This window comes from Glycine max, chromosome 14, assembly GCF_000004515.6.
Source record: "Glycine max cultivar Williams 82 chromosome 14, Glycine_max_v4.0, whole genome shotgun sequence".
In the NCBI taxonomy this organism is placed as follows: domain Eukaryota; kingdom Viridiplantae; phylum Streptophyta; class Magnoliopsida; order Fabales; family Fabaceae; genus Glycine; species Glycine max.
Genome location: NC_038250.2, coordinates 39,728,051 through 39,742,906, shown reverse-complemented (window position 1 = coordinate 39,742,906; position 14,856 = coordinate 39,728,051). Strand labels below are relative to the sequence as shown.

Sequence of the window (14,856 nt, the reverse complement as noted above, 5' to 3'; positions counted from 1 at the left end):
ATGAGATGAATCATGAATATATTTATGGAGTTGAGACACATAAAATATCACGATATTCGTTTTAAATTTGTATTTGTTTTAAATATATTTTTTAATTTTAATTTCAAATTCAATTTGGTTCAACAACCAACCCAAAAAGTTTATTTTTTCGACCATCTCAAAGCACTTTTTTTTATCTTTATTCATATACTTTATTTCCTTAATCAACTTATCTTTTTCAATATACTATTTCCAATTTTATTCTTAAATTAAATTTCAATAATTTTTTATTATAAATTATCTGTAAACATTTGTCTATTAATTATCCAAACTAAAATAGTAATTTCGCAATTAATGTATTGACATGTTGTAGATATTTAAAGAATTAATTGGAGGTCGTTTTTTCAAAAAAAAAAAAACACTAATGTGACATAGCATGTACTCATTATTATCAAGTAGATAATCTCTTGTGGCATTGAAGAGGCACATCCTGAGTAGATATTAGTCCAAAAGCAGCAAGCCAATAAGTAGAGAAGAAAATAAAAATAAAGATACATGTTTTGGCAGAAATGAGGCCTCAATCAGTTGTTACTGATCCTCTTAGCTCAACTACAATGACACTGGTGTTATCTCTACTTCCCTTTGCCAATGCTATCTCTGCCAAGAGGCCTGCAGCCTCGGTAGCACGGTTTTGATGATTCCCAACTCCATCGCACACTCTCCTAATCTGCCCGTGGAAGCATTTCCTTACAACTTGGCACGCAACTTCACTTGACATCACATCCCACAATCCATCACTTGCTAGTATGAGAAATTCATCCTTGCTGCTTCGCTTGGTCACTGTCACTTCTGGTTTTGATATTACATAAGGTCGAAGGTACTGATCTCCTGCATCGGCCAAATTACACTTTCAGAACGGATAGGATAGAAATTGGAGCAGCAATGTTATGATGTTATGGAATTAAATGTAACTACAAAATACAAAGAGATGGGTTATCTTCAAGCAAATAAAAATAGCCGAATAATGCATTTTTAGGAAATATTCAAATGTATTTGGAACAATATTCAAATACAGTCAAGTCTTGCTAAATATGATGGTTTATACTTGTCCTTTCTAGGTCTGTTTCAGAAATCACACGCAAGTTCAATTTTACCATTTTATCAATGATGCAAAAACCGTTGATTTAAGTTAAATTATTCAAGTTTGACTCTTCAAGCATGTGGGGATTAGAGTTTCCATGCAATTTGACAGATCAAGATTCCTTAATCTTGTGGTAAACCATATCCATACCACAAAATTCTCTCCATTTATTATTTATTATTTAAGAGTTCCACGTGTTTGATCATACAAGAGAAGCAATTATTAGGAGAAAAAGCATGTGGAAGTTTGGGGACAATTGTCCAAAGGTTTTGAATCATCATTATATTGTCCAACCTTCAAGTTTAAGACTTCAAATAACAGACACTTTACCAAAAACTCTTAAATTTAAAACCAGTTCTGAGATATGCATAAAAACGACCAAGACAAACTTGTTTACATAGAAAAATCATTGTTAATATCATTCTGTTGGATTCCTTTGTAATGGCAATGGGCGGATCTAAAGTAACAATGTGTCTTCTTGTTTCGTTCAACATTTAAAAAAAATAATTGTAGATAATCAAATTTAAAGTGAGAGGATGCCGATAATAATAATAATACTCATTCTTTTTTTGTCAATGTTGCTCTGCTATACTATAAAAAGCCAGAGGGTGCCGAGATTCTTCTGCTTTTACAGTACTGAGCTGATAAAAACGATATGTTAAAAAATGGCAAAGGATAAGCACGCACACACATAACACCGAAGCAACGCCATTAAATGATTAAAAAGACTTAGTTAACGAATGATGATCAATATTAGCAACCAGTGTTACAGTGAAAGTGAAGATTTGAAATTTCAAAACTAACCTATGGATCGTGAAGTGGCAAGAACACCAAGCACGCGCTGGCCATTCCAGTTAATGACCCTTCCACCAGCCTCTTCAATTCGTATCAACTCATCGGGCCTGTCGGGCTGTGCACACAAAAGGGAACCGCAATGCCGTTCATTCATTGTCTTGCATTAAATTGCTTCGGGATGAAAAAATGCTACGGAAATAATTTAATATAAAAGCTTTGATGCACCCAATACAAAGATCTCAAATCTCTAAATAATAATAGAAATACTTGACTTGACTCTACGATAAGACAAAAAGACATCTTCTCTTTTGGACGCTACGCACCCCAGACATTCACTTGCCAGCAACAATTTTTGCTAAAAGAAACATTTTCATCATCAAATTGAAGAGCATTGACTTACATGTTCACGATATGTACGGATATTTTTAACGAATATGATGTTATTTCAGGTACTCGTAAAAATTAAGAATAACAACTCTAAAATGAGCTGTCCAGTTAATAAAAAGTAAAGTAGAATTTTGAGAAATTATATAACTATGAAAATGGAAACAAATATACCTTATGATCACTAGACAAGTCCACGGCCTCACCTCCTCTTCCCAGGACGGCCCTACAATCACCGCAATTAGCAACGACAACCTCCGCCGCCGCGACGACGGCGACAACAGCCGTGGAACCCACCGTCCTGACAGCCGCATTGCCGGCAACCTCGCAGTCCATTTTCCGAAAACACCCTTCCATCACTCCCCGCCAGTCCCATTCCACGTGACTCGCACTCCTCTCCATCTCCTCCGCCACCAGCCTGTACAGCCTCTCCCTGCACGCCTCCGCCACCTGAGCTCCGCCGTGGCCGTCGTACACCGCGAAGAAGTCGCACTTCGCAGCAAACCCTATCTCCTCACTCACCGCGTCCTCCATCTCCTTCCTGCTCCCTATCACCGATGCCGACCCGTACGACAAAACGCCGTCGTTTTGCTTCGACGACAATCGCTCTTCCTCTTCCGACGACGACGAAGCCAGCGACAGCGATATCTCCACGTTCTCGTGAATCTCTCTCTTCTCTCCTTCAGAATCCACCGCCAGAAGTTGAGACACGCCGCCGGCGCCGGCGTCATTCCTGACGCGGATCTTCGTCTGGCAAGTGTATTTCATTCGCTTGATTTTAATTCTTCTCCGGCGACCGTTCTTGAACCTCGTGACGATTTCGCCGGAATCAGACTCCACTCGCAGGGAAGAATTTGGCGGCGGCGAGTGGCGTTTTGGCGTCTTCATAATCGTTTTTGCATGCAACGAACTGAACATAACACAACAGAACCACAGAAAACATCACAACACGAAACTAAAATCAAGCCGAAGTAAATAAATAAAATAAGAAAAACGGCTGTAAAAGAGAAACGGCATGTTGTGAGGAAGGAGGGAATTTAAAGTGTTTGATTGCGAGATCTGAGAGGCGTGGAATGTGGACCGTTGATTTGAAAGGGAGGGTGTTATGGTGTAACAGGTGGATATTTGAGGACCAGTGAGTTGGATTCTACTGAGGGAGACGTGGACGGCTGAGATTGATGGAATGGGTACGTGGAGCGTGGATGTTGTGAGAAGTGATACGGTTGTGTGAAAGATGAGGTGAGGTGGGGGCCAGTTGATGAAAGGAAATGATAGAAAGAGAGGGGAGGGTCAGAGTCATAGATTAGATTACGTGGCATGACAGAGGTTGCTTTCCGTAATTTTTGTTTTTGTTGAGTTTCGCGAGGTTGGAGGACACGTGTTCTCTGATGCTGGGTTGCGTCTCTGATTTGGGCCATAGATTACCATTTGCTCTCTTCCCAACTGCTATACAGTGCACAGGCATATTGTACGCACTCTCTTCTCTTCCTTTCTTTCTCTGTTCATGCTGATATTATTTCGTGTGGCCTAACCTAATTGTGCACCTTGTTTTCTTATGTATTTTATGTTCGTTCATCTCTGAAGCCTATATCATGTTTCGAAAATGAAATTTTGGTCTTTGAGTATTATTATTATTATTATTATTATTATTATTATTATTATTATTCATGAAATCTTATTTATCGGGTTTTATTGTCTGTATCTGGGTTATGATTGCTTGTTATGTGTGGTGATTCTTCTGTGTTGTTTGCTTTTGAAAAATATTGGGTACACTCTGTTTGGCGAATTATTATAGTCGTAGACTTGTGGCCCGAAGCAATGGGAAAATATCTTTTAGTGCCAGCTGCGGGTTTCTCCTTCCCGCGCCGAGTTTCCATCAAAAAGACATACGTAACTGGCAATCAGCGACTGCCTGCACTTCTTTCATTAGACACGTGTGACTAATTTTCGTGCTGTGTTGCGAGTTACACTATTTATTTCTCTAACCGTGTAATATTGCAAATGATGATATTTTTTTAATAAAAATACAATATTAATTAGTCTCGGTTGAATAAGTAACCTCAAATATTTTAAGAAGGAAAGTTGAATTAAGATATCACAAATTATTTTCCAATTAAAAATTCTACTTTTAATTTAATCCAACAATCCAAGATTCTTTTTAAACAAGAACTCCTGGATAATAATGCAAATTAATCTTACTAAATAAAAATAATAAGCAATAAATAATAAAAGAGTTTAAGGGAAGAGAAAATGCAAACTCAGATTTATACTGGTTCGGCCACACCCTTGCACCTACGTCCAGTCCCCAAACAACTCGCTTGAGAGTTCCATTATCTGGCAAAATCCCTTTACAAGTTCTGAACCACATAAAGACAATCATTCCTTTATGTTCAGATTCCTTTACAACAAGAGACCATCAGTCTCTTAATCCCTTCTGAGAAATAGAAGGAAGAGAAGAAGAAATCTCTCTTGAAAGAGATAGATTGAACAATTTGAGCACTCAAATAATTCCTTATTGAATTGCAAGTGTATTGGCCAAGGAATTCTTAAGAGGATAAAATGATTTTGCTTTTTGAGAGGATAAAACTTTTTGTTCTGAAAAACTCTAAACAAATCCGTGTTCCAAATCACATATAAATAGACCTTTGATGACCATGTAAAAACCATTTAAAAAGTTGTGACCCTTGGAAATAATTTTATGAAAATCTCCTCTCGTAATCGATTACAAGATTTGTGTAATTGATTACAGGCTTTAAAATTTGAATCAAAACGTTCAGTAACTGCTGGTAATCGATTACCATCCATGTGTAATCGATTACACAGTGTAAAATTTGAATTCAAATTTCTAATAGCTGTTATAAGTCATTTTGGCCACTAGTAATCGATTCCATCTTCTTGTATTCGATTACCAGAGAGTAAATCTCTTGAAAAAGACATTTTTGCTTAAATTTCTTAGTCAAACCTTTTGCAGTTTTAATTTGGAATTCCCTTCCTAAAACACTAGAGATCTTCTTGATGTTGTATCTTGTATTCTTGGATTTTTGTCTTGAATTAAACTTGAGAAGCACATTTTCATAAGTCATCAAAACATCACGAACATATGGCATCATCAAAACATCAAAGGCAAAGTCTTTGCTTCTACAATCTCCCCCTTTTTGATGATGACAATTTAATTCCTGAAATCAAGATACAAGCAATGTATATGCAAGATATATTGCGTTCACTCATTTCATACTCCCCCTATGTTTTGGAATTTGATGATCACTTAATCACTACTTAATCACTTAACCACTTGATTTCTAAGCTTCTATACCACCTCATTTCTCTCCCCCTTTGGCAACATCAAAAAGCCAAAGTGCGTGGCAACCAACACAAGATAATATAACTAAAGTGTACATAATTAATCATAAGTCACAACCAAATATAAGCCAATCATCCATAAGTTAAAACCAAATATAATCCAAGCATAAATAAGTCATAACCAAATATAATCCAAGCATAAAAGACTAAGTGCTAATTATCGAAAGATAACGAAAGTTTAGAAAATGATAGCGTAAAAAGCATAGTCAAATACACGGCTTATAATAAAAGATAATAACATCCTAAAAACTAAGACGGGGGTGGAAGGTCAAAGCACCGACGAAGATAAGTGACATCCTTTTCAAGCTAGGTGATGCGGGTATCCATGCCTTCAAAACGACCATCCAAGGAATCGAATCGTTCTCCGACATAGGTGCGGAGACTCCGTAACTCTGAAAGAACTTCAGTCATAAGGGCTGAATCATCTCGCTGAGGAGGAGGAGAAGGAGTACGCTCATCTTGTGGAGGGAGTGCGTCCTTCTTCAGCCATTGACCATCACAATCCTTACGGTAACCAAATGAAGTAACTGCACCAACACCTATAGCAAAGGAACGCTTGACTTGAACAAAAGGTTCATCATCAAGAGGAATTTGAAAATGACGGAGAAAGAGGGTGACCAATTGAGGATATGGAAGAGGTGCATTGGCCCATAATGCCTTATGCATTCGGTACCTAACCAAGTGAGCCCAGTCGATCTGACGACCGGTAAGGAAAACCCACATCAAAATCAAGTCCTCCTCAGAGGCTTGAGCCAAATTAGAAGAACGGGGAGTAAAATTCTTACGATAATATAGTGCATGATGCGACAATCAAAGGTTAATGATCCGGCCAGCAATCTATCAGTCATTTCTGCCTGGTCATTACAAACCATACGACGAGCATCATGACTAGAATAATCAAAATTCTAGTCATAAAAAATGGTGCCTTCAAAAGTTGCACCTTGACTTGGTAATTTAGTCAATGAAAAGAACAGAGATTGATCAATGATCATAGAAATACCATCCACCTCAGAAGAAATAATACCATCCTGAATTTTTAAATTGCTGTAAAAGACTTTAACAATTTTAGGATAGTAAGGCAATTTTAAGGACATAAAATCAACTAATCCAGAGTTTTGAAACACTTGATAACAGTCAAATGTCTCATCATTAAAGAAATTTGTGTCTAGGGACTTAGGGTCTAAGATGATCCTAGAAGAAAATTGAGAGTTGTACCATAGACGTTGATCATCTAAAGAAAATAGAGTAGATGATCTTGGAGATGATAAGGAAGGATGAATTGGTGTTGTGGGTGCTTCAGATGGTCCGTGGCGGTGATGGCCAACAACAGCAGTGGTGGAGGATGATCCCTTTCGCTTCTTTGACGATTCTGTCATTTGATGAAGTTTTAATGAATTTCAATTGGTGGAATTGAAAGAGGAGTGAAAATGATGAAGATTGGGCTTTGTGGGACGTGATTTGGTTAAGAATTGAGGAAGTTATGAAGATTTGAAGATTTAGGGAAAAGAAGGCACGTAGGAAGAGTGTGGTTGCGCAGTGCCACTGGATTTCATGAGTATTTATAGAAGAGGACGTGATGTAATCGATTACAAGGTTTGGTAATTGATTACAGGAGTATTTTGCCTTCTGGTAATCAATTACAGGCTGTTGTAATCGATTACAGGCTATCTGTTCTTGTGTAATCGATTACACTTGAGGGTAATCGATTACCAGAACACAAACTAGGCTTGTTCTTCTAAAAATTATCTATGTCTATGCCAAAACATCTAACTATATCAATCATCACCACTCATATGTATTTAATTCAATCATTCAAGCATCAAACACATAATAATGCATCAATCAAACATAATAACAAGAATTTAAGCAAAATCAAGCAAGGTAACATACTTAACATAAACAATCAATCATTAAGCATAGATGATTCAATCAATCAATCCTTATTTATCCAAATCACTGATATCTAAGAGGCCTAATTCCCTTCTAATGGAAAAGAATGTTTCTTTGGGGAGAGGTTTTGTGAAGATATCAGCAAGCTGATTCTTTCTATCAACAAACTCTAGCACACAATCTCCCTTCAGAACATGATCTCTTAGGAAATGATGCCTAATTTATATATGTTTTGTTCTAGAATGTTGAACTGGATTTTTGGATAGATTGATTGCACTTGTATTGTCACACCTAATGGGTATATGATCAAGAAAGATTCCATAGTCAGATAGTTGTTGCTTCATCCATAAAATTTGGGCACAACAACTGCCAACAGAAATATATTCCGCTTCAGCAGTAGATAAAGCAACACTATTTTGTTTCTTACTATGCCATGATACAAGAGCAGATCCAATAAATTGACATGTCCCACTTGTGCTCTTTCTGTCAATTTTTGATCCGGCAAAGTCAAAATCAGAGTATCCTATTAAGTTATATGTTGAGTTCTTAGGATACCATAATCCTAAATTGATTGTTCCTACTAGGTATCTTATGATCCTTTTTACTGCACTCAAATGTGATTGTTTGGGGTTGGATTGGAACCTAGCACACATGCATACACTAAACATGATATCTGGTCTACTAGCAAATAAATAGAGAAGAGATCCAATCATACCTCGATATTGTTTCATGTCTATAGATTGACCGAATTCATCTTTGTCTAAATAACAGCCAGTACTCATAGGTGTAGCCATGTGCCTTGCACTTTCCATATCAAATCTTTTGATCAATTCTTTGCAGTATTTTGCTTGGTTAAAAAATATACCTTCTTTAGTTTGCTTGATTTGTAACCCCAGGAAGTAATTTAGTTCTCCCATCATTGACATCTCAAATTCGCTTTGCATATTAAGAGAAAACTCCTTGCACAATGAATCATTAGTGGATCCAAAGATTATATCATCAACATATATTTGAACCAATCGAATATCATCATACTTTCTCTTTATAAATAGTGTGGTATCCACTTTTCCTCTAGAAAAATCCTTTTCTAAAAGAAATTTGCTTAGACGTTCATACCATGCCCTAGGGGCTTGTTTTAAACCATATAAAGCCTTTTTCAATCTATAAACATGATTTAGCTTATCTAACATTTCAAAACCTGGGGGTTGTTCAACATATACTTCTTCTTGAATTAAGCCATTTAGAAAAGCACTTTTAACATCCATTTGATAAAGCTTAAAATTCATTATGGATGCATAAGCTAAGGGCATTCTAATGGCTTCTAATCTTGCAACTGGAGCATATGTTTCTTCATAATCTATACCTTCTTCTTGATTGTATCCTTTTGCAACTAATCTAGCCTTATTCCTAATGATTATGCCATGTTCATCTAACTTATTCCTAACTACCCATTTTGTTCCTATGATGGGGTAGTTTTCAGGTTTCTCTACTAGTTCCCACACATTGTTTCTTTCAAACTGATTTAGTTCTTCTTGCATAGCAACTATCCAATGATCATCTATTATATCTTCATTTATATTTTTAGGTTCAAACATAGACACAAAAGCCATATTATTGCATAAATCTTTAAGAGAATGTCTAGTTGTTACCCCTTTTGAGATATCACCAATAATGTTGTCAAGGGGGATGATCTTTTGAAGCTTTCCATTCTTTTGGAAGTTCATAATTTGATTTGGCTTCTTCTGGAGGATCTTCATTGCTTCCTTTCCCTTTTCCTTTAGAATCTTCTCCATGAATATGCATTTGTTCTAAAGATTCTGCAACATCATCTAAAATATCCTTTCTATTTTTCCAACTCCAAGAATTCTACCTTTGTTGTTATCACCATAAGTAACATGCCCACTTTTCTTGGGAGAGATATGTGTGAATTTTGATGAATCTCCCATCATATGCTTTGAACAACCACTATCTATGTACCATTTCTTCTTCAAAGATACCTACATAATCAAGTTTGTGACTTAGGTACCCAAACTTTATTGGGTCCTTGTGTGTTAGTATTGACTAAAGATCCTTTTGGGACCCATATCATTTTGATATTGTTGCAATTTTTCTTAAAATAACATGTAGATGTGCCATGCCCTTTTCTTCCACAATAAAAACATGTAATGAAAGGAGAATTGTATTTTTGTGAGAAAGAAAAGAAACTTTTATAAAACTTTTGTTGTTTTTCTGGTTTATATCCAATTCCTGCTTTATCAAAACTACATCTTTGATTTCCTAATATAACATCTAGGTTATTCTTGCCAATAGAAAATTTTGCAAGTGAGTTTTTCAAATTTTTAATTTCTTCTACATATTTGCTACAACATTTACATGAAAACATTTACATGAATTTGATTTTTCATTAGTCATAGTAGAAACATGAACTTTATCACTAGATTTAGAGATTGAAACTTCAGTTTTAAGAATATCTATTTCTTTGTTTAATTTTGAAATTTCTTTTTCTAAATCTGAAATTGTTTTCTTAGATGAAGAGACAAGTTTTGCTAGTTTAATTGATTCACTATGTAATTCAGCAAATGCATCTTGTAACTCATCAAAAGAAATAGATTTGTTAGAAGATGTTACCTCTTTGTCGCTTTCATAATTTTTTCCCATTAGAGATAGATTAGCCATTTCTTTTTCAGAATCATCAGACGATTCTAAGTCATTATCATCCCATGTGATATAGGTCTTCTTTGCCTTCTTATCTCCAATAGTCTTCTTTTCAGACTTCTCAATCTTTCTCTTAAAGATTGGACAATCAGCCCTCAAATGTCCGGGTTGATTGCACTCAAAGCATTTTGGGATTTGAGATGACTCTTCAATCCTTCTTTTAGGTTTGAAGTTTTGTCTTCTTTGATTTCCTCACATTCTAATAAATTTGTTGAATCTTTTGACAAAGAGCCTAAGATCTTCATCATCATCTAAGTCAATTGAATCTTCTATGTCACTTTCCTCTTGGATTGAAGATGAGGCTTTAAGAGCAATTCCTTTCTTCTTCTTATCATTTTCTTCATGTTGATTTAGTCTTTGCAACTCCATCTCATGTTCCTGTAATTTTCCAAATAGAGTAGCAAGAGACATAATAGACAAATCTCTAGATTTTGTGATGGCTGTTACCTTTGGTTGCCATTCTCTACTCAGACATCTTAACACTTTATTTATAAGATCCTTGTTTGGAAAAATTCTTCCTAAAGATGCAAGATGATTAACTATATGTGTGAATCTTTTCTGCATATCTTGTATACTTTCATTTGTCTTCATCCTAAATAATTCATACTCATGAGTTAAAGTATTTATCCTAGATCGTTTGACATCAGTTGTTCCCTCATGTGTAACTTGTAAAGTGTCCCACATATCCTTAGCACTCTTACAATTTGAAACCCTAAAATATTCATCCATTCCTAGGAAAGAAGTAATAATATTTTTAGCCTTTAAATTGTACTGCACTAATCTTCTTTCATCTTCAGACCACTCTTCTCTAGGTTTCTCTATTGTTGTATTTCCAGCCACCATGGTGGGTACATAAGGTCCAACTTCTATGGCTTCCTAAATGTTTAAGTCTATTGCCTCAATGAAAATTTGCATTCGGGTTTTCCAGTAGTGGTAACCCTCTCCATTAAAAATAGGAGGCCTATTTATAGAGTTTCCTTCTGGGAATAAGAAGTTTGCTGAGGCCATTATTCTTAAAGCTTCTAAACTTTATACAAGAATGAAGCTCTGATACCACTTGTTGAACAAGTAGCCTCAGATATCTTAAGAACCAGGGGGGGGGGGGTTGAATTAAGATATCACAAACTATTCCCCAATTAAAAATTCTACTTTTAATTTAACCCAACAACCCAAGATTCCTTTTAAACAAGAACTCCTAGATAATAATTCAAATTAATCTTACTAAATAAAATTAATAAGCAATAAACAATAAAGGAGTTTAAGGGAAGAGAAAATGCAAACTCAGATTTATACTGGTTTGGCCACACCCGTGTGTCTACGTCCAATCCCCAAGCAACCCGCTGGAGAGTTCCACTATCTTGCAAAATCCCTTTACAAGTTTTGAACCACACAAGGACAACCCTTCCTTTGTGTTCAGATTTCTTTACAACAAGAGACACTCGGTCTCTTAATCCCATTTGAGAAATAGAATGAAGAGAAGAAGAAATCTCTCTTGAAAGAGATAGATTGAAATTAGGTAAGCTTTTTGGCCAAGTAGCTATTTCATACAATCATGGCCTTCATCATTCTCAATTCCATACATTCCATTCCATATTTCAAAGATTCATGCAAACATCATTACTCAATGCTAGTCGTTCTCTCAACATTTAAGGTTCACACACTCACCGGGTTATGGTTAATGCATTCCTTCACAATTAATCTGTCCAACTAACTAACATTTTCAGTCATGATCCTAATTTCTTGTTCTTTCTCTTCTAAACAATACATGCTTATTTGAAACCTAAGATTAACCATCATACTTCATCTATATCATGCAATAAATCACAAACACTAATTTTCCCAAAAAAAAAATATTTACCAAAACATGCATCAAAATTAAACTGTTCAATATGCTTCAAAACATGCATCAAGATCATTCAAAAAGAAAAATTCTAAACTAAAAACCCATTATAAACTATATGAAAACTATACTAAAAACATAAAAATAATAATTATAATTGTTCAAAAGACAGGATTATAGAAATCCTGTCACTGGTCTTTTGGTTGGTCCTGGTCCATGATATCCTCCTCTTCATTTGTGAGGTGAAGCACTGGGGTGCCTGCTGGTCAAGTAGTGGGGAATGACAAGCCCAAGATAGGTGTAGATGGCTCCTGGGATGGCTGTGGTGAAGACAAATCCAAAACTGGTGTGGAAGGTTTTGTTGCTTACTGTGGGGTAATCTCTGGTGTAGTAGCCTCTTGAGTCTCCTCTAGTGTGGTGCCTGGATCTGCCTCATAGATGAATGGCTCTGGAGGTACAGTCTCTGACTCTAAAGATGAGGAAGACTCATCCTGATGTGGCTGAGGCTCCTGGGCTACGGAGGCCTCACCCCCTCCAATAGGAGAAGATTGGGCTCTTGGCCAGGCCACCTATCGAGTGAACACTGTCCCTGGTATAAGCTCTAGAGCATCGCCATGATAAGGTCTGTGGAAGGTCCTGGATGAGCTGGAGCTAGTGGTGGAGCAGAAGTGGGTACAGAAGGGTCCTGAGGAGTGGATGAGGAAGGGATCTCAGCTGCTTTGGCCCTAGCCTTGTGAGTCCCTGGAAAGTAGACCGAAGGTTCATCCAAGTTCCAAATATTTTTCTTGATATATGCCAAATTAATGGCTGGGCTCAATGATTCATAAGAGAAGGAATCAGAAGTGACTCCCCTTGCCTTGTAGAGAGCTGTGATCAAGGCAGGAAATCCCAACCTAGAGGAGTTGGACTAAGCAATGAGTGAGATCTGTCCTGAAATTAGTGCTCCAATGTTCATGTCCATCCTCGTCACCAACCCATAAACTAACTGTGCCCTATCCAAGTTCAAGTTAGATGTATGTGATGTAGGAGCCAGGTTAGAATAGGATAGCACACTCCAAGTCTATGCTAAGGTGGTGAGGTCTCTCCTCAGTAGCTTCCACGGCATGCCTTCAGCATTTAGAACAAATCCCCTGCCTGGAATACAGAGGCAAACCGCTATCTCTTGATGATCCATCCTCAGTCTACAAAATATGGAATATGAGGGGATGGTCTCCCCAGGCTCCAATACCACTGGGGTCCCCAGAAATGCGTTGAGGGTGTCTGCATCGAACTTTATCAAGTTCCCTTTCACTCTCACCTGCTTTGGTGAGTTATCTTCAGGGTCATAGAGGTTTGCATAGAACTCCTTGACCATCGCGACATCAATACTGCCATCAGCTAAGTTGTTGAGACACTTGTGCAGGTTATGCCTCTCCACAGGAAGCTCCTTTTACAATAAAGGAAGGGAATCAAGAGAAATTGCTTGCTTACACAGGAGGGGGGATGTCTGCTCCACCTCTTGGCACCTCACAATCACTCAAAAGCTCCTTAATCTCTCTAAAAGTTGAGATCTTGGCTCCTTACTCTGCTTCTTCATTCTCTGCAGTCCACACTCAGAGGCTCTCTGTGGTCTCACTCTGAAAGCTCTCCTCTCTCTCTTTTCTGTGCAAATCAGGCTTAAAAAGGGATTAAAAACCTAGACGTCGTGCTTAGCGCGAGTAAGTGAATTTGAGCTTAGCGCCAATCTCCCGCTGAGCCTAGAAAGCGACAAACGACTTGCTTAGCATGATAATATCGCCCTAAGCATGAGCTTGCATAGCAGATGCCCTTCCAGATTCCCTTGATTCGCTAAGCGCTCTTGTGCTAGGCTTAGCCGCTGATACGCGCTAAGCGCACGGAGCTCGCTTAGCGTGACATCCACTTTGGCACTTCTTCAAATTTGCTCCTTTTTGCATGAAATTGAAGAGAATTTAACATTAATTCCATATAAAGAGGCTTCTAATGAATAGAGATCAAAGCAAAGCAAAATTTATGTACATTCCTAGAAAAGAACTATAAATTGGGGAAATATACATATTTTGTAAAAGTTTTATGTACAAAAGTTAGTCGTATAGGACGACTAACAATGGTCTTCCCAAAATTAAGGGAATCTCTGAATCTTCAGTGATGTCCATGACTATGAAATCTGCAGGGAAGGTGAAGTGCTTCACTTGGACCAGAACATCTTCAATCACCCCATATGGCCTGGTGATGGAGTGATCTGCTAGTTGTAAAGTCATTCTTGTGGGCATTATTTCCAACTCCCCCAACCTTCTACACATGGAGAGTGGCATCAAGTTGATACTGGCTCCCAGGTCAATGAGAGCTTTTCCTACCGAGACTTCACCAATTGAACAAGGAATGGTCACACTCCCAGGGTCTTTATGCTTTAGTGGAAGGATCTTCTGAATGACTGCACTGCAGTTACCCTCCACTACTATGTTCTCACTATGAATGTATTTGTTCTTCCTTGTCAACATATCCTTTAGAAATTTAGAGTAGAGTGGCATTTTTTGTAGAGCTTCTCCAAAAGGCATAGTAATTTCCAGTTTCCTAAAAATATCAAGGAATCTCGCTAGATGGCGTTCCTTGTCTTTCTTGGAAGGTACCAAAGGGTATGACACCTCTTTTCCCTCATCAGAAGCTACTTCCTTTCTTTTCTCTCTTGCTTACTCACTCTTACTCTTTTTATTCTCATTATTTTTTTCAATTTTTTCATTTTTCTCTTTCTCTT

The 14,856-nt window shown here is 37.2% G+C and overlaps 2 protein-coding genes across 2 annotated transcripts; both read right to left on the bottom strand.

Moving 5' to 3' along the window:
- Positions 1-424: 424 nt before the first annotated feature.
- Positions 425-3,310, bottom strand: LOC100807235 (probable protein phosphatase 2C 51). Its single transcript, NM_001354947.1, has 3 exons — positions 2,474-3,310; positions 1,925-2,030; positions 425-867 (listed from the first exon to the last, which is right to left on the bottom strand). Exons 1-3 carry the CDS (start codon positions 3,215-3,217, stop codon positions 557-559), a joined length of 1,161 nt encoding a protein of 386 aa, NP_001341876.1. The 5' UTR covers positions 3,218-3,310; the 3' UTR covers positions 425-556.
- A 10,875-nt stretch (positions 3,311-14,185) lies between these two features.
- Positions 14,186-14,632, bottom strand: LOC102666655 (uncharacterized). The gene has a single exon (XM_006596777.1). The coding sequence runs from the start codon at positions 14,630-14,632 to the stop codon at positions 14,186-14,188; it is 447 nt and encodes a 148-aa protein (XP_006596840.1).
- Positions 14,633-14,856: the final 224 nt, after the last annotated feature.